At 33.4% G+C, this 27,294-nt stretch overlaps 2 protein-coding genes and 2 long non-coding RNA genes across 9 annotated transcripts; 2 read left to right on the forward strand and 2 right to left on the reverse strand.

Moving 5' to 3' along the window:
- Positions 1–2,503, forward strand: LOC135125425 (cap-specific mRNA (nucleoside-2'-O-)-methyltransferase 2). Its single transcript, XM_064051039.1, has 5 exons — positions 1–308; positions 364–522; positions 577–756; positions 811–931; positions 983–2,503. The coding sequence occupies exons 1-5, from the start codon at positions 39–41 to the stop codon at positions 2,089–2,091; spliced, it is 1,839 nt and encodes a 612-aa protein (XP_063907109.1). The 5' UTR covers positions 1–38; the 3' UTR covers positions 2,092–2,503.
- Positions 2,128–26,732, reverse strand: LOC135125426 (S-adenosylmethionine synthase). 3 transcript variants are annotated; one of them, XM_064051042.1, is made up of 10 exons: positions 26,631–26,732; positions 25,125–25,214; positions 17,906–18,169; positions 13,506–13,583; positions 13,333–13,455; positions 13,098–13,210; positions 7,493–7,636; positions 7,224–7,442; positions 6,734–7,050; positions 2,128–2,849 (listed from the first exon to the last, which is right to left on the reverse strand). In XM_064051042.1, exons 3-10 carry the CDS (start codon positions 18,018–18,020, stop codon positions 2,744–2,746), a joined length of 1,215 nt encoding a protein of 404 aa, XP_063907112.1. In that variant the 5' UTR covers positions 18,021–18,169; positions 25,125–25,214; positions 26,631–26,732; the 3' UTR covers positions 2,128–2,743. The 3 variants fall into 3 exon arrangements, with proteins under 3 accessions (XP_063907112.1, XP_063907110.1, XP_063907111.1); XM_064051040.1 differs by lacking the exon at positions 13,098–13,210 and adding an exon at positions 12,778–12,890 and having other exon boundaries at positions 26,631–26,731; XM_064051041.1 differs by lacking the exons at positions 13,098–13,210; positions 25,125–25,214 and adding an exon at positions 12,778–12,890 and having other exon boundaries at positions 26,631–26,722.
- LOC135125428 (uncharacterized) lies at positions 14,526–15,797 on the forward strand. The gene is made up of 2 exons (XR_010279882.1): positions 14,526–15,042; positions 15,105–15,797. It is a non-coding gene; the product is annotated as an uncharacterized LOC135125428 (long non-coding RNA).
- On the reverse strand, positions 15,394–17,895 carry LOC135125427 (uncharacterized). Of its 4 annotated transcripts, none has more exons than XR_010279879.1 (3): positions 17,050–17,895; positions 16,058–16,966; positions 15,394–16,009 (listed from the first exon to the last, which is right to left on the reverse strand). It is a non-coding gene; the product is annotated as an uncharacterized LOC135125427 (long non-coding RNA). The 4 variants fall into 4 exon arrangements; XR_010279880.1 differs by lacking the exon at positions 17,050–17,895 and having other exon boundaries at positions 15,394–15,576; positions 15,623–16,009; positions 16,058–16,615; XR_010279881.1 differs by lacking the exon at positions 17,050–17,895 and having other exon boundaries at positions 16,058–16,178; positions 16,236–16,602.
- Positions 26,733–27,294: the final 562 nt, after the last annotated feature.

Genomic DNA, 27,294 nt, shown 5'->3' on the forward strand with positions numbered 1-27,294 from the left:
TACACATCCGGCGTACATAACCTCAAAAATGCCCCAAAATGAATAAATCCAAGAAAACCAAGCACCTCTTCGACAAAAAAATCGACTTCGAGAAAACCGAAGCCTTGGAATTACCACAAGAAGCCTACGGGTGCAGCAAGTGGTCACTACCCTCCTTCCAAGCGGAGAAAGAAAACCTCAACAAAACCAAAAGTTTGCTCAACCAGTTTGATCTGGAGGAGTGGTCCCGGCACACCAAACACCGGGACCCCTCGAGCTACATCATTCGCTTCGTCAAACAAAAATTCCAGCCGGAGCTTGTAACCCAAGTATGAATAATCAAACTATTAGCTATTGTTTTTTAATTTATGTTCTTGTTATAAGGCGTGGTGTAAGTTCTACGAGTGTCTCTGCAGCTACCCCATCATCCCCAAAGACGCCATCAGCAGCGGCCGCTTCTCCAGCGTGCACCTATGTGAGGCCCCAGGGGCCTTCGTGAGCGCTTTGAACCACTTCATGGCAAGCCACGACTTGGGGCTGCAGGTGAGTTGGTTGTCGTTCTTGTGGTTAAGGGATCATAACGGGAAGAGGTTCCAGTGGGAGTGGTACGCGAATTCGCTGAATCCGGACTATGAAGGCAACTCGCTCCAGGAGATGATTCCAGACGACCGGCTGGTGAGGCACACCTATCAGAATTGGTACTTTGGGACCGACTGGACTGGGAATATCACCAAGTACCACAACCATGTGGGTTTGTTGGAAAAAGTTCGCGAAAAAGTGTGTAATCAAATTTGTAAAAGTACAAAATAGCAGAGATGCAAACCTTTTCAGGTGTGGTTAGTTACGGCAGATGGCAGCATTGATTGTAGTTTGGACCCCGGGAATCAAGAGGCGTGTGTCGAGTTTCTCCACTACTGTGAAACGATGACGGCTTTATCGATACTCAGAAACGGTTGTTGTAGCAATTCAACTACAATCAAATATTTTATTTTATTTTTTCTAGGTGGGACGTACGTTTTGAAAATTTTTACCGCGTTTGAGGACTCCACCATCTGTCTTTTGTTTTTGTTGAACGTGGTTTTTCACAAAGTTTCCGTTTTTAAGCCAGCGTCGTCCAAAAGTGGCAACTCTGAAGTGTATGTAGTTTGTCAGGAGTATAAAGGGGGTGCGGTTTTGGAACCGCTTTGGGACAAATTGATGTCGCCTTACAAACTCGGGCACTTTGACGATAAGTCGATGTTCGACTTGAACGAAATCGACAAAGAATTTCTAAATCAGCTCTTACGAGTCACTACATATTTTAAAAAGAAACAGATAGAGAGAATCAGCGATAATATAAGTAATTTTAAAAACGAATCAAAAACAGAAGCCGGGAAAGTCCACCAGATCAAAGTGTACGTCGCGAATAGATACATACACAAGTACGGACTCAAAAGCATTCCACTACAGTACAAACTGGTGAAAAATGTAGACGTATCTCAGTTTTTACCAATTGATTTCAAAAAACTGGATTTCGTCGACCGGGTGTGTAAGATTGAGGTTAGAAATTTGGTTGCGGTAAGCGTAACGGGCGATATTTTAGACATAAAAATAGGAGAGAGGATAAATGAAGTGAAAAGTTCACGTTTTTGCAAAAAAGAACTCTTACTTAAGTTTACACTAAGCAACAAAAGCAAAAATGATTCTTTTTTGTACCAATGTGTCCATAAAATTTTATCTCATAGTACGACTGTAATCAATTTTGATCACTGTAATTTTAGCACGTATAGCGAATTCCAAAGATATATTTTTTATAGGATTTTAAACTCTAGTGGTTGCAATTTTGTCTTCGTCAAAATTCCTTTTGTTACGAATTTTTTGGCAGGGTTGATGTTCGTTTTAATATCTTCGTACGACAAAGTGTACGTGCATAGAAGCGGTTTTATGGTTGTGGCGGACTACACAGGACGTAGTTTTGAAAGAGCTAAACAACTTTTGGAAATTGTGGAACGAAAGTATGCTTCGTGCGAGTTTCCTTGTGATATTTTTCAGATCTTGTCACCTAGTTTGTTATACAACACTTATTTTGAATTTCTGTGGAATTATAACAATCTTGTGTTATCGAAAATCTAGATATTTTTGCACTTTTGTGGTAAATAAAGCTCCAAATATTTTCTAATCCAATTTATTCATTAAAATAAAGACAAAGCTCCTCGAAATCGCACTGAATATAATAAATGGAATCGGTAAAAACAAAGACACCATACGAATGGCTTCATGTTTACGCTACCTGTCATTACACGTTATAAATAATTTAAATATTGACGTTAAAATCTATACAACCTATTCCTACAGATCTACGCCTATGGTCAGTTAAGTCATAACAATTACAACACTATAAAAGAAGAAATTTCCAGTGGCAGCTTGATAAATGCCTAAGTCATGTGAATGAACAATCGCACCCTGGGCCGGGCCGTGCACAGATCGGAGTGTTTTCGCAAATGCTCTTTTCCAAATAGATTCTTTTTCGTAAACACAACACAAGGTGTCGAGTGAAAACAAGTCTAGCGGGAACAGAACCTTTCACTCTACACAAATTTGCAGTAGTACCGCGCTCGGTACCTACTGTGATCTGTACAGGCCGACCGTCACCGTCGCAACCACGAACAAGTGCCACTTCCCATAGCACCCGCAACAGGCTTCGGACAGAAGGAACTACACACAATTAGGGAGAGCTACAACAGAGAAAGACGGTTAGGGGGGAAGGAGGTTAGGTTAGAGGCCGTCAGTCGAGGCGCAGAACCTTCGGCTTTTCCCAGCTGAAGCCGTCGCGGCCGAAGTGCCCGTACGTGCTCGTCTTCTGGTAAATGGGCTGGCGGAGGTTCAGCTCCCTATAAAAAAAAAATAATTAAACTCAATCCTACCCACATTCTACCAAACTATAGCTTAAATATGAGCCTCAGTGTGGTTTCTACATCATGATGCATCAATAGTAGCAAATACAAAGACATCACAGGCAAGCTGTCAAATTTTGAGGTTATGTCATCGGGGGGCTAGTTGGACGAAATTCACGACGCAATCGCCCATTTTGTTTTAAATAACACCCCCCGGGGGGTGTTTACGCCACAATGCAACAATAAAAGCATACATAAAGACATTACCAACTTTTTTTATTTTTATTTTGAGGTTATGTCGGCACGTCAGTCGGTGCCACAATCGGAACGAGGCGTTCATACAATCAAGTCAAGTGTTCATTCCAATATCATACATCTAGGGAAAACCATTCTCCAGTTGTCGATTTGACGATTTTTCAATTATTCCATTTTTTGCTTTGTTAGTTCTCCGATTTTACAATTTTTTGAGTTTTATACTTTTAGTTTTTTAATTTTTCAATTTCGTGTTTTTTTATTTTTCAGCAAAAGAACAAATTTATCTAAACTAAAATATTGGAAAATCGGAAAATTGTATCATTGAAACAATGAAGAATACAAAAATTTCAAAATGAAAAAAATTAAAAATCCCGAAATTGAAACATCAAAAAATCGAAATCAATTTTCATAGGGAAAATCAATGATTAGATTTACCATCTTTGGATTTGAAAATAATAATTAACAGTATTCGAAAAAGTCGCTAGAATGAAGAGGGGGTGGGTAGGCGGGGCTACGTCTTTCTTATAAGAGCCTCTGTACGAACAAGTTAAACTTAGCCCCGCCCGCCCACCCGTTCTCTTTTTTCTTTTGAACTAAGAAATGCATTTTTATAGCAAATTGTATTACACAAAAAAAAATACGATTAGCGCCCTTTTTTCTCTTTTTAGCAGCCCAGGTTCTATTAGTTTCTTGTCACTTTAAAGACGACCATATAATTAACTCCGCCCACTTACCCCCCCTTCATTTTAGTGATTGATTGTATTTGAATGAAAACTGGATTTTATACTGATGAACAGAAATAAAATCGTTACAATGAGAATAGGGCGGGTGGGCGAGGCTATTACCTGCCCAGATAAGACTGATTTTTGCAAATGACATATCCTTTGAGAAAATAGGGGGCGGGTCGGTGGGGCTATCACTTGCCAAGATAAAACTGAACAATATTTACAATAGTCATTGGAATGAAGAGGTAGGCGGGGCTCCTGTTTGCTTATAAAAGACTATAAGGATAAGATAAACTTAGCCCCGCCCACCCACTCGTTCTTTTTCTCTTCTGAATTAAGAAATGCATTTTTATAGCAAATAGTATCACACAAAAAAAAAACGATTATCGTTCTTTCTTCTCTTTTTAACAGCCCAGGTTTTATTAGTTTCTTGCCACTTTAAAGACCATATAATTACCTCCGCCCACTTATCCCCCCCCCCCCCCACTCTTCATTTTAGTGATTGATTATATCTGAATGAAAAATGGATTTTATACTAATGAACAGAAATAAAATCGTTAAAAAGAGAATAGGGCGGGTGGGCGGGGCTAGTACCTGCCCAGATAAGACTGATTTTGGCAGATAACACCTTCTAAAAAAATAGAGGGCGGGTGGGCGAGGCTATCACTTGCCAAGAAAAGACTGAACAATATTTACAATAGTCATTGGAATGAAGAGGTGGTGGGTGGGCGGGGCTCCTGTTTGCTTATAAAAGATTCTATAAGAATAAATTAAACTTAGCCCCGCCCACCCACCCGTTCTTTTTCTCTTCTGAATTAAGAAATGCATTTTTATAGCAAATAGTATCACAAAAAAAAAACGATTATCGTTCTTTCTTCTCTTTTTTACCGTCCAGGTTTTATTAGTTTCTTGCCACTTTAAAGACCATATAATTAACTCCGCCCACTTACCCCCCCTTCATTTTAGTGATTGATTGTATCTGAATGAAAAATGGATTTTATACTGATGAACAGACATAAAATCGTTAAAAAGAGAATAGGGCGGGTGGGCGGGGCTAGTACCTGCCCAGATAAGACTGATTTTGGCCAATAACGAAAGACTGAACAATATTTACAATAGTCATTGGAATGAAGAAGCGGTGGGTGGGCGGGGCTCCTGTTTGCTTATAAAAGACTATAAGAATAAGTTAAATTTAGCCCCCCCCCACCCATCCGTTCTCTTTCTCTTCTGAATTAAGAAATGCATTTTTATAGAAAATAGTGTCACAAAAAAAAAAAAAAATTATCGTTCTTCTCTTTTTAACAGCCCAAGTTTTATTAGTTTCTTGTAACTTTACAGAAGAACATATAATTAAATCTGCCCACTTACCCCGCCTTCATTTTAGTAATTCATTGAATGAAAAGTAGATTTTGTATTGAAAAAACTCAAGATGGCGTAATTAAGAGGTCACCAATTGGAAAAAGAAAAATTGTAACCTTAAAAATGAAAATTTGAAAATAGAAAAATCGAACAATTGCAAAATTGAAAATCAAAAATAGAAAAAACGAAACTTGGAACATCGAGAAATTAAAAAATTGTAATCTTAAAACTTGAGAAACTGAAAACTTCGATAATTGAAAAAACCACTGAAAATTTGGAAAAAATCGAAAAACTGATTCATTAAAAATCCAAAAAAATTTTTTTTTCTAGAAATAGGAAAATCGACAAATTGTAAAATGCAAAAGTTGAAGAGTCTAAAAATTAAAATATCTAGACACTAAAAAATCGAAAAATACAAAAAACGTAAACTGAAAAATCCAAAAATGTCAAAATGACAATCGGAAAACTAAAAAATCGAGACACCGAAAAATTGAAAACTTGTAAAAACATGGAAAAATTAAAAATAAAACTGCAAAATCGGATATTTGAAAAATAAACAACTTTGCAATTTTTCAATTTTAAAGTTTTCAAGTTCTTGATTTTCAATTATAACCAAAATGATATTTTGCAAAATCGAATAACTGTAACACTGAAACATTAAAAAATGCAACAATTAAAAATCGAGAAATTGAAAAATCGACAAAACGAAACAATTCTGCAATTTCGATATACAATTTTTCAAATTCTCGATTTTTCATTTTTTAATTGTCCAAGAAAAGGACAAATTTAGTCAAACCGAAATTTTGAAAAATTTAAAAATCAGAAAATTGTAACATTGAAGCGTCTAAAAATGATAAAATTGAAAAATCAAAAATGTTAAAAATTGAGAAGTCAAAGAATTGAAGAAATAAAGAAAATTTGAAAAAACCGAAAAAATGAGAATCAAAAATTGAAAAATGGAACGTGAAATATCGAAAAATTTTAAAATTGAAAAATGAAAGAATCGAGAAATTAAACAAGTGCGTAATTGAAAAAACAATTGAACAATTGAAAAATTGTAATATAAAAACTTTAAAACCCTGATAATTAAAAATCGAGAAATTGAAAAAACGAAAAACAAAAATTTTTATAAATTAAATAATCAAAAATTCAAAAAATTTTAATTTCAAAGATTGTAAAATAAAACTTGAAATATCGAAACATTGAAAAATGAAAGAATTGAGAAATCGAAAAATTGTAATATTGAAACTTGAAAAAACTGACAGCTAAGAATCTTAAAAACTTGAAAATGAAAGGAATAAAATTCGACTTTGGGCCAGTTTGAATTTAGCGCCGATGCACTTAGTTGTGATTGGTCGGCATGGCTGCGGCAATTACTGTTTGCAAAGGATTTCCCTTTGCGCATACTTTTGACGGTGAACGACGTTACTCAAACCCAGCGCCGCCTAGCGGAATGACCAATAATGTCTCTTTTTGAGGTTAGTGCAACCGATTTCAACAAATTCAACATTGAAAAATTACAAACTGAATCGCGACACTCACTTGACGATTTTTCCCGGTCGTAGGTCGAAGTTATTCTTGACGACGGCGAGCAACTGCTTCTGCGAGAGCTTGGAAGTTCCGTAATCGAAAACAGTGATTGACAAAGGTTCAGCAACTCCAATGGCGTAGGCGACTTGTACCAGGCACCTTCGGCAAAGGCCGGCCTTGACGAGGGATTTGGCGACCCAGCGAGCCGCGTACGCCGCAGATCTGTCGACTTTTGTGAAATCTTTTCCAGAGAAGGCCCCACCTCCGTGGGCACCCCAGCCTCCGTAGGTGTCCACGATGATCTTGCGGCCGGTCAAGCCGGCGTCGCTCTGAAAAATGGACGCTTTTAATTATCCCTGCAAGATGTTGAACACGAAAAGGCAGATTGACCTGCCGAATCAGCCGTTGTTTGACATCATGGCAATCAAGAGTAGCAAATACTTTTAAAACATCATGGGTACGATTCTGTCATTAAAAAACGAAAAGGTATTGTGAGACGCACCTGGGGTCCACCGATGATGAACAGTCCGCACGGGTTGATGTGGACGATGGTTTGGTTGTCCAAGTACTGTTCTGGAATGACTGCGTTGATGACTTTGTTGAGGATTTCCTCTCGGAGTTCGCTCAACGAGATCTTGTCACTGTGTTGTACCGAAACTACAACTGTGTGGACTCGTTGGGGGATGCAAGCTCCGTGGTCGAAGGAATATTCGCAAGTAACCTAAAAATTCCAACGTACAGACTGAAACAAAAGCGCGGATTTTTTCGTACTTGTGTTTTGGAATCTGGTCTGGCCCACCAGAACTGGCCGTTCCTCCTCAGTTCGGCGATTCTGTGGTTAAGTCTGTGTGCTAAAACTACCGTCAAGGGCATACACTCTTCCGTTTCGTCTGTGGCATAGCCGAACATCAAACCCTGTTGTAAAGAGAGGTTAGAAACGAGCTTTGAACGATGGAAAAATGTACGATGAGCATTGCCCTTGTCTAAGATGGTACTTTAGATAGGAACGCCTTTGCCACCGGTTGATTTTGCACACTTATGGAACATTCCGGCGAATTGAAATCACGGGAATGTGGACATTAATATGTGCAAAATGGACCCATGAAGAAGCTCTGCTACTGCGACCCTCGCGGCACACTTTTACACTCATTGTTATCACACGTTATCTTCAAATTATTGGGAAAAAAAGGTTATTTTGACAGAACTTCCCTCGCCCTTGAAGTAGAGCTTTGAAAATTTTTTTTGCGATCTTTTTTTATAACCTCTATAATGTTAAAACTACTACAAGCAGCTTTTTTCAATTTTGCATTTTTTTGATTGGCAATTTTTTTAGTTTTCTTTTTAAACATGTAATAAAAAACAATAATCAGTTTAACGGATTTTACAATTTTACCGTTTTTCCATTATTAACTATTAATTTTTTTCTTTTATTCGACTTTTCAACTTTCAAAATTTTAGATTTTTTTTGTTTCTTCAATTTTTCGAGTTTTGAAATTTTAAAGTTTCGTTAGTTTTTATTTTCTTAATTTTTTTTTCAATTACACGATTTTCCAAAGTTTCGATTTTATAATTTTCTTTTTTTCTTTTTTCATTTAAAAATTTCAATTTTCCGTTAGTTCTTTTCGATTTGCAACTCTTCGAGTTTTGATTTTTAACTTTTTCAATTTTACAGCTTTAATGTTTCAATTTTTAGATTCCACAATTTTTGGATCTGCATTTTTATTTTTTTTTTACCTGAAATTAATCAAATTTTGAATTTTTCAATTTTTGCTTGCAATTTTTCTGGTTTGCATTTTATATATTTAAAAATAATCTTCAAAATTTTTCACTTTTCCATTGTACGATTTTTTAATTTTTACATTTTTAATTTTTCAAGCTCTTCACCATTTCAATTTTATCAAATTTTTTTCGATTTGCAATTTTCTTATTTTCTTTTTAACTATGTAATAATGATGATTAAAGAAATTTTTTTACGATTTTAAAATTTTTCCATTATTTTTTTTCCATTTATTCGACTTTTCAATTTTTCGTTTTTAATTTTTAAAATTTTCGATTCTTCGATCGTTCATTCTTTAAATTTTCGATTTGCAATTTTTTTCTTTCGGTTATTTTCTTAATTTTTCAATGTTCCGATTTTATAATTCTTTGTTCCTTCAATTATTCGATTTGCAAATTTCGAGTTTTGAAGTTTTAAATTTTTCAAATTTTCAATTTTTCATCGAGTTTCCAAAATTAATTTTTCGATTAGCTTATTTTAATTTTTTTTCGATTACACGATTTTTCGAAGTTTCGAGTTCATAATTTTTTGTTTTTTCTATTTTTTGTTTCTTCAACTTTTCGATTTGCGATTTTTTAATTTTTCGATTCTTTAATTTCTAGTTTCCTCAAATTTTTTATTTGCAATTTTTAATTTCGGTTTTTGTTTTCTTTATTTTTACAATTTTTCGGTTTTGCAATGTGCAGATTTTATAATTTTTCTTTTTTCATCTAAAAATTTTCGCTTTTCGGATTTTCCAATTTTTCGTTACTTCTTTGATTTGCAACTGTTCGAGTTTTCATTTTTAAATTTTTCAATTTTCCAAATTTTGGATGTTTCAATTTTTGGATCTGCATTATTTTCTTTATTTTTCAGTGTTTCAACTTTCTGATTTTATGATTTTTCTTTTTTTTTCTACGTCAGATTATTCAAATTTTGAATTATTCAATTTTCCTAGTTTTCATTTTTAATATTTAATAATAATCTTAAAAATTTTGCAGTTTTCCACTGTACGATTTTTGAATTTTTAATTTTTCAAACTTTCGATTCTTCAGTTTTTTACTTCTCCGATTCGATTTGCAATTTTTCATTTCGGTTTTTCATCTTCGTAATTTTCACAATTTTTTAAATTTTCAGTTCCGATTTTACAATTTTTGGTCTTAACAATTTCAATTTTTCGATTTGCAATTTTTGTTGTTTTCTTTTTACTCTTAAAAATGTAATGATACTAAACAAAAAATCAATTTTACGATTTTAGAGTTTTTCCATTATTAATAATATTAAAACTTTTTCAGTTATTCGACTTTTCAATTTTTTAAATTTTCGATTTTGTCTGTTTCTTCAATTTTTCGAGTTTTGAAGTCTTAAAGTTTCGTTAGTTTTTATTTTGTTCATTTTTTTTTCAATTACACGGTTTTTCAGTTTCGATTTTATAATTTTGTTTTTTTCCATTTTCGATTCTTGAATTTTTTAATTTCCTCAAATTTTTGACTTGCAATTTTTCGGTTTTGCAATGTGCATAATTTTTCTTTTTTCATTTAAATATTTTCACTATTCGGATTTTTCAATTTTCCGTTACTTCTTTTCGATTTGCAACTCTTCGAGTTTTCATTTTTAACTTTTTCAATTTTACAGCTTTTATATGTTTCAATTTTTAGATTCTGCAATTTTTGGATCTGCATTTTTTTTTATTATTTTTCAATTTTATTCGGTTTTTCAATGTGCTGATTTTATATAATTTTTCTTTTTTTTCTACCCGAAATTACTCAAATTTTGAATTTTTCAATTTTTGCTTACGATTTTTCTGGTTTGCAATTTATATATTTAAAAATAATCTTCAAAATTTTTCACTTTTCGATTTTTGTACGATTTTTGATTTTTTACATTTTTAATTTTTCATGTTCTTAACAATTTCAATTTTATCAATTTTTTTTCGATTTGCAATTTTTCAAATTTTGGATGTCTCAATTTTAGATTTGCAATTTTCTTATTTTCTTTTCAACTATGTAATAATGATGATTAAAGAAATTTTTTACGATTTTAAAATTTTTCCATTATTAAATATTAATTTTTTTTCATTTATTCGATTTTCAATTTTTCGATTTTTAATTTTTAAAATTTTCGATTCTTCGATTGTTCATTCTTTAAATTTTCGATTTGCAATTTTTTTCTTTCGGTTATTTTCTTAATTTTTCAGATTTTCAATTTTTCAATGTTCCGATTTTATAATTCTTTGTTCCTTCAATTTTTCGAGTTTTGAAGTTTTAAATTTTTCAAATTTTCCATTTTTGATTGAGTTTGCAACCTGAATTTTTCGATTAGGTTTTTATTTTCTTAATTTTCAATTACGCGATTTTTCGAAGTTTCCAGTTTATAATAGTTTGTTTTTTTGATTTTTCGATTCTTTAATTTTTAATTTCCTCAAATTTTTTTTGCAATTTTTTGTTTTCTTTTTTTTACAATTTTTCGGTTTTGCAATGTGCAGATTTTATAATTTTCACTTTTCGGATTTTCCAATTTTTCTTTACTTCTTTTCGATTTGCAACTCTTCGAGTTTTCATTTTTAAATTTTTCAGTTTTCCAACTTTTGGATGTTTCAATTTTTGGATCTGCATTATTTTCTTTATTTTTCGGTTTTTCAAAGTTCTGATTTTGATTTTTCTTTTTTTCTACGTGAGGTAATTCAAATTTTGAACTATTCAATTTTTTTTAACAATTTTCCTAGTTTTCATTTTAAATATTTACTAATAATCTTAAAAAAAATCAGTTTTCCATTGTACGATTTTTGAATTTTTTATTTTTCAAATTTTCGATTCTTCAGTTTTTTACTTCTCCCAATTTTCGACTTGCAATTTTTCATTTCGGTTTTTCATCTTTTAAGTAATTTTTACAATTTTTTGAATTTTCAGTTCCGATTTTACAATTTTTTGTTTTTAACAATTTCAATTTTTCGATTTGCAATTTTTGTTGTTTTCTTTTTACTCGTAAAATGTAATGATAACTAAAAAAGAAATCAATTTTACGATTTTAGAATTTTTCCATTATTAAAACTATTAAAACTTTTTCATTTATTCGACTTTTTCAGTTTTTCGATTTTTAATTTTTAAAATTTTCGATTATTGATTCTTTAAATTTTCGATTTGCAATTTTTCCTTTCTGTTATTTTCTTAATTTTTCAAATTTTCAATGAGTTTCCAGAATTTTCAATTTTAATTTTTCGTTTAGGTTTTTATTTTCCTCATTTTTTTTTTCAATCACACGATCTTTCAAAGTTTCGATTTCATATTTTTTTGTTTTTTCTATTTTTCGAATTGCGATTTTTTAATTGTTCGATTCTTTGATTTTTTATTTTCTTTATTTTACAATTTTCGGTTTTGCAATGTGCAGATTTTATTTTTCTTTTTTCATTTAAAAATTTTCACTTTTCGGATTTTCCAATTTTGCGTTACTTCTTTTCGATCTGAAACTCTTCGAGTTTTCATTTTTAAATTTTTCAAATTTCCAACTTTTGGATGTTTCAATTTTTACATCTGTTTTTTTCTTATTTTTTTTTTTAATTTTTCGGTTTTTTAATGTTCTGATTTTGCTTTTTCATTTTTGTAATTTATACAATTTTTCGAATTTTCAATGTTCCGATTTTATAATCTTTTGTTTTTAACAATTTCAATTTTTTATTTCTTCTATTTTACTAGTTTTCATTTTTAAATTTATCGGTCTTTCATGTTGGTCTTTCACGAATTTTCAACTTTCCATTTGTTCAATTTTTCGGTTTTTGAATTTTTCCATTTCTCAATTATTGGATTTGAAAACTTTTTCAATTTTTTGAATTTTAATTTTTCTACTTCTCGATACTTAATTTTGCAATGTTTTGTTCTTTCGATGTTACAGTTTGTCGACTTCACAATTTTGGCGATTCTGGTTTTCTCGATTTTTGACAATGTTTCAAAAAATGGAAAAAAAATGCACAATTGAAAAATCAAAAACGAAAAAGTATCAATTGTAAAACGTAGCAAGGAAATCAAGGACTTGAAAAATTGAACGTCAGACAAGACAGACGGAAACGGGAGACCACTTTTTCGGACTTTAGAGATCAAAGTGGAAGTAAAAACATGCAAATGAGTCGCAATAACAACACTCGTTAAGCTTGCGCCCACGTGACTCAGGAAGCGGTCGCCCCGTCCTGCTGGAGGCGGCCGTTTTCCTGCATCACGTGACCGCCCCACACTTTTTTGAAAGCATGCTGTTACGGCGAAATCCACACCCACGACCGCGCCCCGCCCCCTACTCTAACGGTGATCACCTGGTCGCCGGCGCCGACTTCCTCCTCGTTGCGGTTCTCGTGGACGCCGGCAGCGATGTTGGAGGACTGCTGGTCCAGGGCCAACAGCACGTTGCACGTCTTGTAATCAAAACCTGCGTAAAACCGGGCATGCATTAAGTGACATGGTCATGAAAGGGTTGCCTGAGTTGGCGCAGTCGCACGGATCGTGCAAGTCGGTTTAGCGGACCCGGAGTGAGTGTTAGTACGAGGGCTGAAAATTAAGCGCGAGAGAAGCAGGCATGCTGTGAAAGCGGTCCATGTTCGTCCCCCCCGAACAGGTCAGAATTTTGTTCGTATACCTGGTCGCCCGCACCGAGCTCTAGCTCCTCTCTGTTTTCGTAAACACCCTTTGCTATGTTGGGAGACTGCTGTTCTATCGCCACCAGGAGATTGAGCGTGCGCCAGTCCAAGCCTAACGAAGTAACTTTTATTTTTTTCTCTGCGAGGTTTGGAGGTTTAATAGCATGCACAATCCTCGAGGGAGTTAGCGATAGGACGAAGAGTTGAGAGAAGGCTGGAAGGGGAGGGACGTACCTTTGGAGGAGTCGTCGTAGCCAATGTGGGCCACGGTCTCGCGGACGACCTTCTGGTAGTCGACGACGGCCTTAGACGTGATTTCGCCGCAGAGGAGAATCATCCCGGTCTTGGTGACGGTTTCTGGAAACTCCAAAATCACCACAAACACAAAGAAACGCCCAAGAACTTACCACAAGCGACCTTCGCGTCGGGGTCCTGCTGCAAGTGGGCATCCAGAATGGCGTCACTAATCTGATCGCACATTTTATCTAAAACAAAACAAGAGTCAAAAGGAGACAGGGTGGGTGGGCGGGGCTAATTATGTTCTTCTGTCGAGTGACAGTGAAAACTAATAATAAATCCAGGATGTAAAAAAAAGTAAAATAAAAGCGCTAATCGTAACTTCATCCCAGTCCTTGACGTTTCATGAGTTTCTACTTTGAATGATCTTCTAAGAAAAAATGACCGACATTTACCACCGTAAGGTACGAAAATAAAATTGGGTGCAATACTTCTTCTACATTATTGGCAACCTGCCGTTGGCACTCCGCGTAATTATTAGTGTTATCACGGTAAAAATATTCTCAAGGCGAACGCCACTATGCAATTTCGAGAAACTGGTTTTTGTAAAATCGACACGATTGTGGCGTTTTCCATTTTAATTACCATTATTATCGGACTAACTAGTTACTGCTTTTACAGCGATAGATAAAAAATGCCACGTGTTTTTAGTTGATGCGTTTGCTATTGTGGCTGACTAAGCTGGCAAAAGTGAAAAAAACGCATTTACCTACATAATAAACGATGATCCGGTACTTTCGTTGGCGCTATTTTACTCATTCCGGTGTTATGTAATAGTCCAAACACTGACTCAGTTATAAATAAGTATGAATGGCATGCAATTTAAATGCGGGGTTTTTGATTACACAGTAGGCTTCGATTTACATAAATTTTTGCGATTTTAATATTTACGAGTCCGATTTTAGTTCCACTTAAATTGTCACACCGAAGCCACTTTTATTCTCTATTGTACGTAATTATGGACTTTTTTCACCGAGCGCAGCGAGCTCTAAAATTTATCAAAACTTATTAGGTAATTCCACTTTGTAATTATGTATTATTGAAAGCGAGCGCAGCGAGCACGTGAAGTGAATCAAAGTGACTGGTGTTCAATTGAAAAATTACTCAGAGTAGGCGTTGCAATTTCATTTGACACACGACATGTCTAATTTTATGACACCAGTTTGGCAGAAACATAACCTTAAAACAGTTTCTGTCACATATCCAACCAATATTCGTTTTTCCTTGCTGCAGTGTAATACAGTTAAATCCATAAGGTTGTAACCACTCGTTAAATTGTAAGGTTGGCATTACAGCCAATGGTGTTTTTCACATAAACAGATTGGTAGCGGCGCATATGTCAAAATTTGACAATTACGCACGAGAGAGTTTTATTTAAATATCTCACAGTTTGTTATTAAACCATACCATTGAAAAATGGTACCGACACGGCATATTGTGGTAAATAAGCAGATGAAAATGGCACTTGCCAACTGCCACAATGAATTGAAACTTGCTTATCCCCAAGCATCCTCCCGAGAACTTGAATTCAAGCTTGTAAAAATCTTTTCAGTATGTAGTTATTCTTATACCATGGAAAGAGAGTACTATACTATGAGAGTAACGTATCGACATTCGGAACTTTTTTCATGTTATTACAACATGGTGGTATGTCGAAGGACTTTTAGTTTTAACTATCTCAAGTTGAAAGTGTATATCTCGCTTTTTAGTACAACATTGTCTTTTCAAGTTTTATACCCACTCTTTATATCCTACACAATACAACTAAATGTCCCTCATTAAATTCAAGCACTGCATACTTTCCCTGTAAACTTATCATTAATTCCTATCCTTTCCATAGTGTTCTCGATGTCAAGCCCACAAAATTATAACCCAACACCAATCTGGAGAACCGTTACAAGAAGCAAAGTGGAAACCAAAACAAAAATCGCAGTGGTATTCAAATTTGGAACTTAAAGAAGATCTAACCTACCGTATATTTGACAAAAACAAAAAAAATGAGTTTTTTACTCTTCAGGATTTGTTTATTTTTGCGAAAGAACATCCAGAATATACAGCAAGTTTAAATACTTTACGTTGAGTATTAAAATCCATGGGATTCAGATTTAAGAAAGTTAACAACAGAAAAATAATTGCTTTTTGGTTATTTGGTCTATGTGTTCCCAATGTTTCTAACCACTCCTGTAACAGTAAGTTTAAATAAGCCGTCAAATTATTTTCAACATACCTATTATTTTAGCCTCTGAATTTTGTGAAGTTACATTTTGTTCATTATTACCACTAAAATCGTCAGGACGGAGGAGCATAGCCAGACCTATCGCCTTCAACCAAATCCCTTGTACATTTTGTAAATAATAAGTAGTACCAAATATTAGAGTTATTAAACATAACATTAAAGACTTGTTGGTGTCCCATTTTTTTGATGAAAAATTGGTCATCCATTGCAACTAATTAAGGTGATCTACCCATTTTGACAATTTTGGTGTTGCTCGCGAGATTGATCATTTCAGTCGAGAGAGCTGATCCTTCGAGTCATAGTTAGCCACACATAATTATCACGTATACTCATGTACAATAATTTAAACAAATTCTGAATATCTCAGTTATTCCCCATCTGTAAAGTAACTTTTATGAAGCAGCAACAATAAATAAATCAATTCACCTTGTTTTTTTACCAGCCCAATATTTGATTTCATTCGTGACCACAATATTTTTGGGTTCATTTTATCGTAATTCGTAAACGTATCGACTGCAAGTCTAAATTACAGCAGGTGGCATTCTTTCTACAGATGAAAGATAAAACACGTTTCTATTTATCGTTGCTCTTGTATTATAATTACCATGAAGACTCAGGTTATCCTGTTTTTATTGAAAATTGTTTATCAGTTTTTACAATATTGCGACAAGTTACAATGATAATTATGAAATAACCTGTGCAGGAGTGCAAGAATTGCAGTGAAGTCGAACGTAATCATGTGTCGCGAATACATGAATGAACTGACATTATATTGACAGGTCACCAAATATGTCACCAGGTTATTAAAAGACAGATTCACACTGAATAATTTTTAAAAATTTACACTAGGGAGTGGTTACAACCTTATGGATTTGAGTTTACTAATAATAATAGTACTGTATACACAAATTTTGAAGAAAATGGAGACAGTCGTGAACGACGTTAGTCACAAAAAAAAGAATTTTTTTAAAGAAAAATTGCAATAATTAATGAATTATTATCACTAGTGAAGCTAATAAAGTTGATTTTTTACATTTGCAAAAAAATTTATATTGTCAGAATTTATACAGTTTATATATCGTATAAAACACTCAGTTGAGAATAATGATTTTTAATTTTTTTCGTAGTCGATATATTTGTTTTTTAAATAATTACACTTCATCAGACCCGTATTTTCCAAGTTTTGTAATTATATTTTAATGTGAACTTAAAATGTTGTTATCAATACAATTTTTGGGTGGTTGCTTTAAACACTCAGAGAAGTTGGGCTGGTTAACTTGGCAGAATGTTGTTATTTTGGTATTTATTAATTTCTGACTTTTAAATTAGTCTTATCTAAAAAAAAAAATTACCACGTTTCAAACCTGAAGGACAATTGATAATCTACTGATAAAAAAGCCCATGTAAATAAATAATACCTGTTTCGATAAGCGTCGTTGATTAGTAAAACACTACGCCGTAACTACAAGCAAAGTTCAACGTTTTTCCTGCTACATAATCAAAATAGGCGCAGTTCTAAAATCGCCTGCTTTACGTCAAATTCGTACCACTTATCGTCCGATTTTACGCCGAATCCAATTCGACTACAAATTATCGCAACCGATGACGCACATTCCGTTCTCGTTTCGTGCATACAAATCCGGCCGCGTGCGTGCATACAAATCCGGTTCCTCGAACTTGTTTTTTCAAAAATTCCAAACAAAACGAGCAAAACATTGAAAATAACGTCTTTTCGATCAAAACCCCGCCAGGAAAAACCCACTTCCCAATACAAAACCAGTTCTTCGGCGCTACAATAAGACAATAACCCATGGTTGAGTTGCCGCCATTTGTAACTTAGGCAACCCGTTATACACCCGAGTGGATCTAGTTGCCGCCACCCTTAAACAAAGACCGACCGCATGTTCCTGGATTGTGGCTAAAAGTGGATAAAAGTGTCCCGAACTAACTCTAGTGTGTAAGAAAACCTTCCAGAACCCCTTTTTCCTGTTTTTGTGATGTCCCGAGTTGAACTATCCCGTCCTACCCCCGTTTTCGGTAAGTCACCTAACCTCACTTTTGCGAACCGACGCCACCGTACTAATCGCCACGAGGCGCCGTTTTCGGTGGAATCCGCCGCCGGTGGCGGTTCGGCGAGCACGTGGCCGCCGCCCCATGTCGCAATATTGTGCAAAGGCGGCGCGCTCCGTTTTTGGCCATTCCGAGGGCCGTCGGAGCGCTGCGCAGCGGCGGCGCCATGTTCCCGGACCCAAAACGCACCAAAAATATACGAACCTGGGTGTCCCTCGCCCACGGACTCCGAGGTGAAGAGGAAGTTGGAACCGTCTTCGAGTTCGTACATGTTGTTGTGGCCGTTGGTGTACCCGTTGATGAGCGACGTTTCCGGCATTCTTGCACTGAACCTTTGTCGAACACTGACACAACCTACTACAACTTTTATGGAAAAGAGAACCCGGTGGAGGGAGATGGGCGCTTTTATAGAGGAGGCTGCTCACGTGGTGGCGGCGCGGCTCGTGGTTGGTCGCTGGCGCGGGAAATCTGAAATTTCGGCCTGGTTTAGTGGGTTGCGTGCGCTGGGTTGGACGCCCGCCGCCGGCCTGACGGCTGGGAGGGGGGATCGATAATGTGCGTGAGGGGAGGGCGAGGGGTGGGGTGTTTGGGTGCAGGGGTTGTTTTGGTCGGACGTCACGGAATGCCTGGGGTTTGGAGGAGTTTATGGCGGCGTTGTCTGGGCTATGAAATATGAGATGCTCATACCAGATATGTTGTAATCAGGCAAAAATTAAGTCTGATTTCGATGTCCAATTTTAATTACAGATAGTATGTAGTTACTTACTTACATTAAAAAACATGTTTTAATGTGAGTGTTGTTGACTGACTACATTTTGATGTCAAAGTTCCACTCGGTAATTCTGTTTACTATTTACTTAGTATCATTAGTGGGAACGAATTTATCAATTATCACTCATTATACAGGCTGTTTCAATGACTAGGCAGTAACGTAGTTGTACAGGACTCACTTAGAACTACAATTTATAATTTTTTTAAATATTGGGGGCGTTTGGTTTGCAAATTACTTGCACAACCTAGGGATGTATGTCAAATTTGTTGGTCATCCCCACCAACAAATTGAAGACCTCATTTCAAAATTTTACTGGATAAATCCCGTCTATGATGTACAAAATATTAGTTTTAAGGTCGATTTATAAACTTGCTGCTGACGTTGCTGTTCGCCGTTACGTTGCCGTTGACGTTGGCTTTTCAAGCAATCAAATTGCAGTGGTGTGCGTGCTGCCAACTTGAAGGAAAATCCCCTGAAATAAGGGGGGACAGTTTTCTGGTTGACAGCACTAATTTCACAAAAAGATAGTTCTCGAAGTTTAAATCAACAAAACTGATTGCTATTCGTTTCAAAAACAAACTAGGTATTTCAACTGCAAGGGCTTACATTTTTTGTATGAAAAAATGATATTAATATAGATGTATCATATATCAAACTGCAGCTTTTTTCATATTCTAGAGCGCAGAGACCAGTTCAATCAATTAAAAAAATATGGCTGAGAAATATCGTAAAAAAAGCACCATTGTATGTTTTCTTTTCAAGTTTTTTGAGTCATAACCATCATAGAATCGCTTGAAAATTCGCACATGGATAACACATCACTTTTTACAGGCCGCAGAGTCATTAAATGTTTGTTAGTGGTACAATTTGTTTAAATAATAATGTGTTTATTAAAATCAAAATATACCACAAATTAATGCAAAATACGTCGAATAATTTTAACAGGAATATCAGAGGAAAATTAATGATCTATTGGTTAGCAGAGTTTTTAACAAAAACTAACAATTATTGAAAAAAATAGTAGTTAGTTCAGTACTTTGCCGATAGGAGTGCCACTAAAATTTATGGAAGCGACTTTCCAGGTAAAACCCTTGTCACCTGCTTTACCATAAACTGATTATTAGAGTTCTTGGCTGATTTTTCTAATTTATGGCAAGGAACTCAGTTTTATAACAAGCTGCCAGGACCGGCCGTAGTCATCTATTGTTAAGGAAATTAACTTTTACGCAATGAGGTACTATCATAAAACCGAATTAAAACTGGAGAACTATAATATTTTTACTCCACTCAGGATCCTGAATTCAATACACATGATTACTAAAAATTCATTATACATAATATTATTGTTAATATATATTTTGCTTTGTTAATTAATAAAACTAATAAACATATTTATAATAATAATAAAAAATATATAAAATACAGCTTTTGTTTAATACGTATAAGTAGCTAAGTGTATCTACTACTTATCCCAGAAAGGAGGTGTTTTAAAAAAACCCTATGCCCAGTAACTTCTCCCTTCATTGTTTACTCGAAAAAGGTGCTCGTATATGTTTTCATTTGCCGAGAGATCATTTTGAAAATATATTTATAATAAAAATATGCAAGTCTTGGTGATGAAAAATCTACTCCTAATAAATTATTAAAGTACATAAAAAAATAGACACAAATTTTATTTATTTAAAAAAAATCTCTCGCAAAGGCAGGTTCCTCTTTCTCCTTGAATCAATTATTTCGGGCAATAATGCGCCAAAGTAAAATCTGCCAAGTTTATCTGCCATCTTTTTACATATATTTCTTCGTCTTTATAAATTTTTTCTATATTTATTCCTTTGGGTGTCCATACAACAAAATAAACTTGTGAAATACCCGTAACAAGCATTTGTCCCTGGACTTGAAAGTAGTAATCATGATTTTTTTTAGTTTCAATTGTCTGTCTGTCAATGTACAAAATTTGATTATTTTTTTTCTAACCGCTTCTTCGGGAGACAAATCTTGCGATTTTGAAGGGCATTTAATTTCGACTAATGCACTCCTATCCTCTAGAACCCTGTCTGGACTAGCAGTCAAGTAAGGAAATTGTCTTGAAATAACCGTTCAGTTTTTATATTTTTATTTATTTCAAAACACTTGACAGCTTTTTCCTCACTTTGCTGTCCATAGTATGTATGACTGTTACCTCTAAATGTACTGTACAACAGAGACTCCAGAGTTTTAGGTATTGCTGTAGTCGGTCTAAGTATGTAAATACGTCCAAAATTTGAAACCGTAACCCTAATTTCTCTTTCTTTTGCCGAAATGTGCCTGTTGCCTAGTGTCTATTTCAACTTGGTCTAAATTCAAAGATAATTTTCTCAAAAAAACCTCTTTGGCTGTCACAAATGTTTCTACATCCATGACAGCATTTTCTAAAAAATATTTAAACCATAATCGCAGTTGGAACCAGCATACGTAAATTTTTTACGACATATTTTTTTTACGAATACTTTGTCTAAGACGAGCTTGCTTCATAGACGAACAATATTTTTTTGTTATTAAACCAGGACCGTTTTAATCACAATATAATTACTTATCCCCTCTAAAAAATTGATGACGTCACCTTAAAATTTTGCTGAATAAATCCTACCTAAAATGTACAAAATCATCAATTTGGGTGACTCAAAAAATTTAGTGAATGCGCAAACTTATTTTATTAATTTAATCAGGAACTACAAAACCGAATGCTTTGAAATGTAATGTGAAAAAAAAAACATAATAGGCATGTAGTCGTCACGTTTCCGATAGCGAGGGAAGTACTGTCTAAACTCTTTAGACCAATTTTTTTGATTTTCCTATTTCTCCAATTCTCAATTTTTCAATGTTTCAGTCTGGGATTTTTTCACTGTTTCGATTCTTCAATTTTTTAAATTTTTGATATTGTGTTTTCTCGGTTTTTAAATTTTTCGGTATTTTAATTTTTCACTTTTTAAAGTTTTAGGTTTTTAGATTTCTCACTATCTCGACTTTTCGATTTTTCAGTTCCATGATTTTTCAATTTGTCGAATTTTTAAATTTTATTTTTTGTTTTCCTTGATATTTTGAGTTCTCGATCATTCGATTTTCTGAGTTTTCAGGCTTGGATTTTTTTTGTTGTTCGATTCTTGGATTTTTAAAATTTTTGTTTTTTAAATTTTCCTATTTATCAACTTACTGGAATTTCAATGTTTTGATTTTTTGATTGTTCAATTTCTCGATTTTTTTAATGTTTAGTTTTTGATACGATTTTTTTTTTCAAAAATTTTCAGTTTTTCAATGTATTAACTTTACGATACTTCAGTTTTGCTCGATTTCGATTTCTCAATTCTTCGACATATTACTATTGGGATTTTTCAATTTATCGATTCTTCGATTTCTCGATTCTTCATATTTTCGGTTTCTCCAATTTATTCATTTTTTGATTTCTCAATTTTCCGATGTTTCAGTTTTACGATTTTGAATTTTTTTTATTTTTCAGTTTTCAATTTTTGACGTTTCAAAATTTTTCGATTTCTCAATTTTTCGATTAACTGATTTTTTGATTTTCCCATTTCTCTATTTCTCGATTTTTCAATTCTTTCTTCAATTGTGATTTTTCAATTTTTCGATTTCTGAATTTTTCAATGTTTCAGTTTTGGATTTTTTCACTTTTCCGATTTTTCAATTTTCCTTCCATTTTTCAGTTCTTCAATTTTTCCATTTTTTGATGTTTCGATTTCTCGGTTTTTCAATTTTTCGATAGGTATTTTAATTTTTCAATTTTTAAGTTCTAGATTTTCCGTTAATTTTTTTGTTTTCCTTGATGTTTTGATTTCTCGGTTATTCGATTTTTCAAGTTCTCGGTTTCGATTTTTTGGTTATCCCATTCCTCGATTTTTAAATTGTTTAATTTTTAGATTGTTCAATTTCTCGATTTTTAGATTTTTCAATTTTTCGGTTTATCGATTTTTTTTCATTTAAAATGTTTCAATATTTCAATTATTAACTTTTCGATTTTTCAATTTTCGTCTAATTTGATTTCTTAATTTTTTGATTTTTTGACTCCTCTACTGTTGATGTTTTGATTTCTCGATGTTTCAGTTTTTGAACATTCCGATGTTTCGATTTTTCGACTTTTTGGCTTTTCGAGTGTTCAATTTTTTGATTTTTGAATTTTAGATTTTTGTTTTTTTAATTTTTTTGGTGTTTCAATTTCCCAATTCTTCAGTTTTTCGAATTTTTAAATTTTTGATTTTTCTTTTCTTTTATTTCTCAATTTTTGGATTTTTAAAATTTTACATTTTTCGATTTTACTATTTTTTGAATATTGAGAACTTTTCAATTTCTGGATTTTCAATTTTCTGATATTTTAATTTTTTGATTTTTTAATGTTTCGATTTTTGGGTGTTTTGATTTTTCGATTTTTAAAGTTTTTGATTTTTCGAATTTTCCTATTTGTTGTCTATTTTAAGTATATTTCATTTTTCAATTTGCGCCTTCTGCGGAAGTATTATTTGTTGTGTTGTACTTGACGGACGAGGGAAGTTCTGTCGAAATAACCTTCGACCAATTTTTATACTTGGCACGTAGGGTTCTTACTAAGCATTCCTTATTTAACCGAACAGTTATTAATTTAACTAAGCAGCTATTATTTCACCAAGCATATATTATTTTTACCGAGAATTTATTTTTTAACTGAGCATTTATTATATAACTTAGGATTTATCATTTTGACCGACCAAAAAAAAAGAGCGTTTAAAAATAGAACTGTGGATTTAATTTGTTCCCTTATAACAAGAAAACGGTATTAATAATACATTTAGGCGAATAAACTAATAGACGGGCTTAATAAGCGTTGTTTGCTCTACAGTGTCTAAATTGTGTTTGAATAATATAATAATTATCTCGAATATTAAAATTAATATGTCAAAAGAATCCGAGAAATGATTATTCTGTGCTGAAGGTATAGATTTAAAGAAGAATTGCTGGTTGCGTTTAAGGCAACAAATGGCGCCCAATTCAAACTTGTCTCTCGTCTAGCGTTCCCCCTTAATATGTGTACCGTAGTGTTCTTTTCACAAGGACGGTAAAACACGTTTCAAATGGTAAATTTGTATAGCGAAATATCGATTTTGCAATTACGCTCCGCCCCTCGCTCTGACAACGAATGAAAAATTCATCACGATTGAGATCGAGACGGATAGATGGGTGGGGCTTCTCTTTAGCTTTTCGTTTTTAATTAATTAATACATTTAGTTTTCTTTGTATAACACGATTACTTAAGAACATATTTCACGTGGCAATTTCTCGAAGAAAAATAAATGTTTTACAATTAAACTCCGCCCCTCGGCTTACGACGAATAAAAAAAATCATCAGAATAGACATAGGGCGGGTGGACGGGGCTTATATCTTACCTTTTTTTTCTTAATATACATAGCCATCTTTTCACAATAAAATGTAAGCCCGCCCACCCACCCTGTCTCAATTGTGATGATTTCTTTATGTTCGCTGTGGACCAAGGCATCGGTGCTTAACTGCAAAATACTTATTTCTTTACAAGAAATTAAAAACATGTTTTTGAGTATCGTGTTGTTTAAAGAATACTATGTACATTAAGAAAAATAAACCCCGCCCACCCACCCCATCTTAATTATGATGATCTTTTTTGAAAGTCTTCTCGATTATCAAAATTTTGAAAATGTCAAGAACTAAAAAATACAATAATTAAAAAAAAACAATCACAACTGCATGTTAAGGGTTAAAAACTTCTTTGTACATTTCGGCAAGAACAAGTTTTAAAAAAAACCGAAGATCTTGCCGTGTTTTCAAAATTATAATTATTTCCAAAATCAGAAACAACTTGAAACGTAAAATTAACTTAATAATTTATAAACGAATGAAATGTTTTATATCTTTGGTTGATAAACGAAGTAATTGTTGTACATTTCAAGAATGATTTTTTTTAATGTTGACGTTCTTCGCATTCAACTCCAGAATTCCAAGAAAATTTGAGATTTAGGAAAAAATTGGCGACTATAAACCAAATATTCATTTTTCAATTGTAAACAAAAACCACAAAGACATTTTTTTTATTTGAAGACCTAGAAGCATTCTCGAAATTGTAAATACATATTTCCAAAATCGGAAATATTTTGAATATACATCAATGATCCACTTTTTCTATTTTTAGTTAACAAAACTTTCCATAGTCTACATAACACATTGCAATAATGATTTTTTTTAAGGAGTGAGAAGGTTCTGTTATTTAAACAGTAGATCCTTTTTTTAATAACACACCCTATATATTTTCATAGTTTTGGATTCCTTATTAAAAATGAGAAAAATGAAATTACACATGCTTTTTTTGGCAACAATTTGCAACATAAATTAATTTTTATATAAAAATATTAGTCATAGTAAAAAATGTGCAAATACTTTCGGACTTATCTCGAAGCAAACTTTCTTTGATAACAGATTTGTGTTTATCGCAGCTATTATTAAAAAAATGTTGGGATAAATAATATCTCCGAAAAATAATATAATAATATTTTATAACTATAACATAATATGTAACTAATATAGTTGAAAAAATGAAAGAAACGTGGAGTAGAATGAGAAAAATTAATTTAATGAAGTAAAAAAACGTAACTATTTACCTATATTGTTTGTGCTTCGAAGGCTTGGGGCGTTCGGCGCAATTAACCGCTCACTTTTCGTTAAAAAAAAGACGTAGCTCGAACTTGTTGCTAAAACAACATCAATAAACATAAGGTATTATCGACGCACATAAATGTAAATCTAATGGAGTCATTCATAATTCTACGACTATTTTTAAACCGATAATAATTCAAATTTTGTTCATAAATTACGATAAAAAGGCTATCGTACTTCCTCTATCGGATGGGACTTATTTCATAACTACATTTTTGTTAAAGGACGATACTGATAACTATTTTTACTTAGAACATTACATCATGCAGAAAACGACCACGTAATTTTCGAATGATCCCATTTTTCCAAAGTGCAACTAAGTACACGCAAATTGTTACTTTATTTAGAATTTCGCCGGGTTTTTGGAAACTTTGACCTTTTGCACGAGTATGCAACTCGTCGAACGCTGATAGTGGAAGATCATGACCCCGCGGCCGAAAACTGGAAAAATTTAGATTTTTTGAATTTTGGACAATTTTAGATGCATCTGACGACAAAAAACAGAACAATTTTTTTCTTTTAAAATAGTAAAAAAAAAATCGTGGAACTAACTGAAACCAGCGATTATCACAGGCCTGCAAAATTTCGATTTTTGGTTGGGGTTTGAAAAATTTTGGGTAGACATGTTTAGTATAGACCTACACATTCCAAAAGTATCATCAGTTTTTTTCTATCACCTAAGATTTTTAAACCACAGGGCAAAACTAAAAATACTTAGAATGAATACTATTTTAATGTTAACTCATTTAATTGACATATTTATAATATTATATTTTAGTGATATTTAAAGTTACGACTTCTTTCTCATTGTACGTTTTCGTTTTTTACCATTTTGGACCATTTCCGTAATTGTTCAACACAAGTATGACAAACTTTATGTGGAACCCAATTTTTGTCTTGATTTCCAATGTCGAATCCAAAATAAATGCGATATGCGTTTTTAACAAATTCAGTAATGTTTCTTCGAAGTTTTTTAATAACATAACAACCACAAATATAACAAAAACTATCAGGTTCATTAACACAATGAAAACGAAATGAAGTTGAAGCCATTTTACGTCTTCATTGAATGATTTGATTTAAATGTCCAAAATTGAGGCAAAATAGAGACCATTTCCAGGGGAATTTATGGTTTTAGTTTCGCAACTCACTAGGATGCTTTTATGCGTTAACATTATTCCAATAAATAAAAGTTAAGTAATAGTAAAATAAAATGTTGTGCGGTACTGCTAATTTTTCTTAAAATGTAAGCATATTTTTTTGTAATTGAACTATACGTGATGGAAAAAAAATAAGTACAGATATATTAATTGTATGTGATCCTTATCATAAAATACTAACAAGAATTCAAACCCCAAATTCATGCCGGCCTATTAATTTAATCTAAAATTTAATAAAAATAAAAGATACTTTTTTGGAAGTTTTGATTTCTGCGCTCTTTTTTGAAGTACCTGTTTTAGAAAATCTGGTCACTAGAACTCACGGGCAATTGGCACGTCTTAACCCACTCAACACTTGCAAGAAAGTAGAGCTCGATCAAGCACTTCTGACGAAATGTCGCAGAAGGGTGATCTTATCTCGGGTTTTTATATTTCATCGACAGATGATGAAACAGTCGGTTTTGTTGTGCCCGTGATTGTTATGGTAAACGTCTGTAAAACGGAACTTAACAATGCTAATGTATCCAAAATGGAACAATGATGTGTTTGCACACAAATAGACACTGTTCATAAATAAATCTGTGTCTATTACACTTTTGTATATTTTCGCAAAGTCGTTTGTCATGGCGCCCCCATTGTCCTAATTTTTTGCGATTCTTCAGTCCAGATCATTTGTTCACGGCCGTCGTGGCTAATTTTCTCCTGAAAACACGAATTTCACAATTTCTGTTGTGTTTTTACAATATCGTCAGTTTTTCTGACCTTTATTTGTTCAAGATTCATTCAAATTGCTTAACGATTGGTACAGCGTTTTGTAATTAAGTAATTGTGTAACTCCTTAAAAACATTGCTTGTTTTCGATTAACGAAATAATCATTCGAAAGGAGTTGAATTATTTGCGAAAAAGTACAATCTGGGTGTTTTGCACCAAAATCAGTTGTTTGTATTTTTTTCC

This window comes from Zophobas morio, unplaced genomic scaffold, assembly GCF_036711695.1.
Source record: "Zophobas morio isolate AGI-343-1 ecotype UQ-CSIRO unplaced genomic scaffold, CSIRO_AGI_Zmor_V1 ptg000008l, whole genome shotgun sequence".
Classification (NCBI taxonomy): domain Eukaryota; kingdom Metazoa; phylum Arthropoda; class Insecta; order Coleoptera; family Tenebrionidae; genus Zophobas; species Zophobas morio.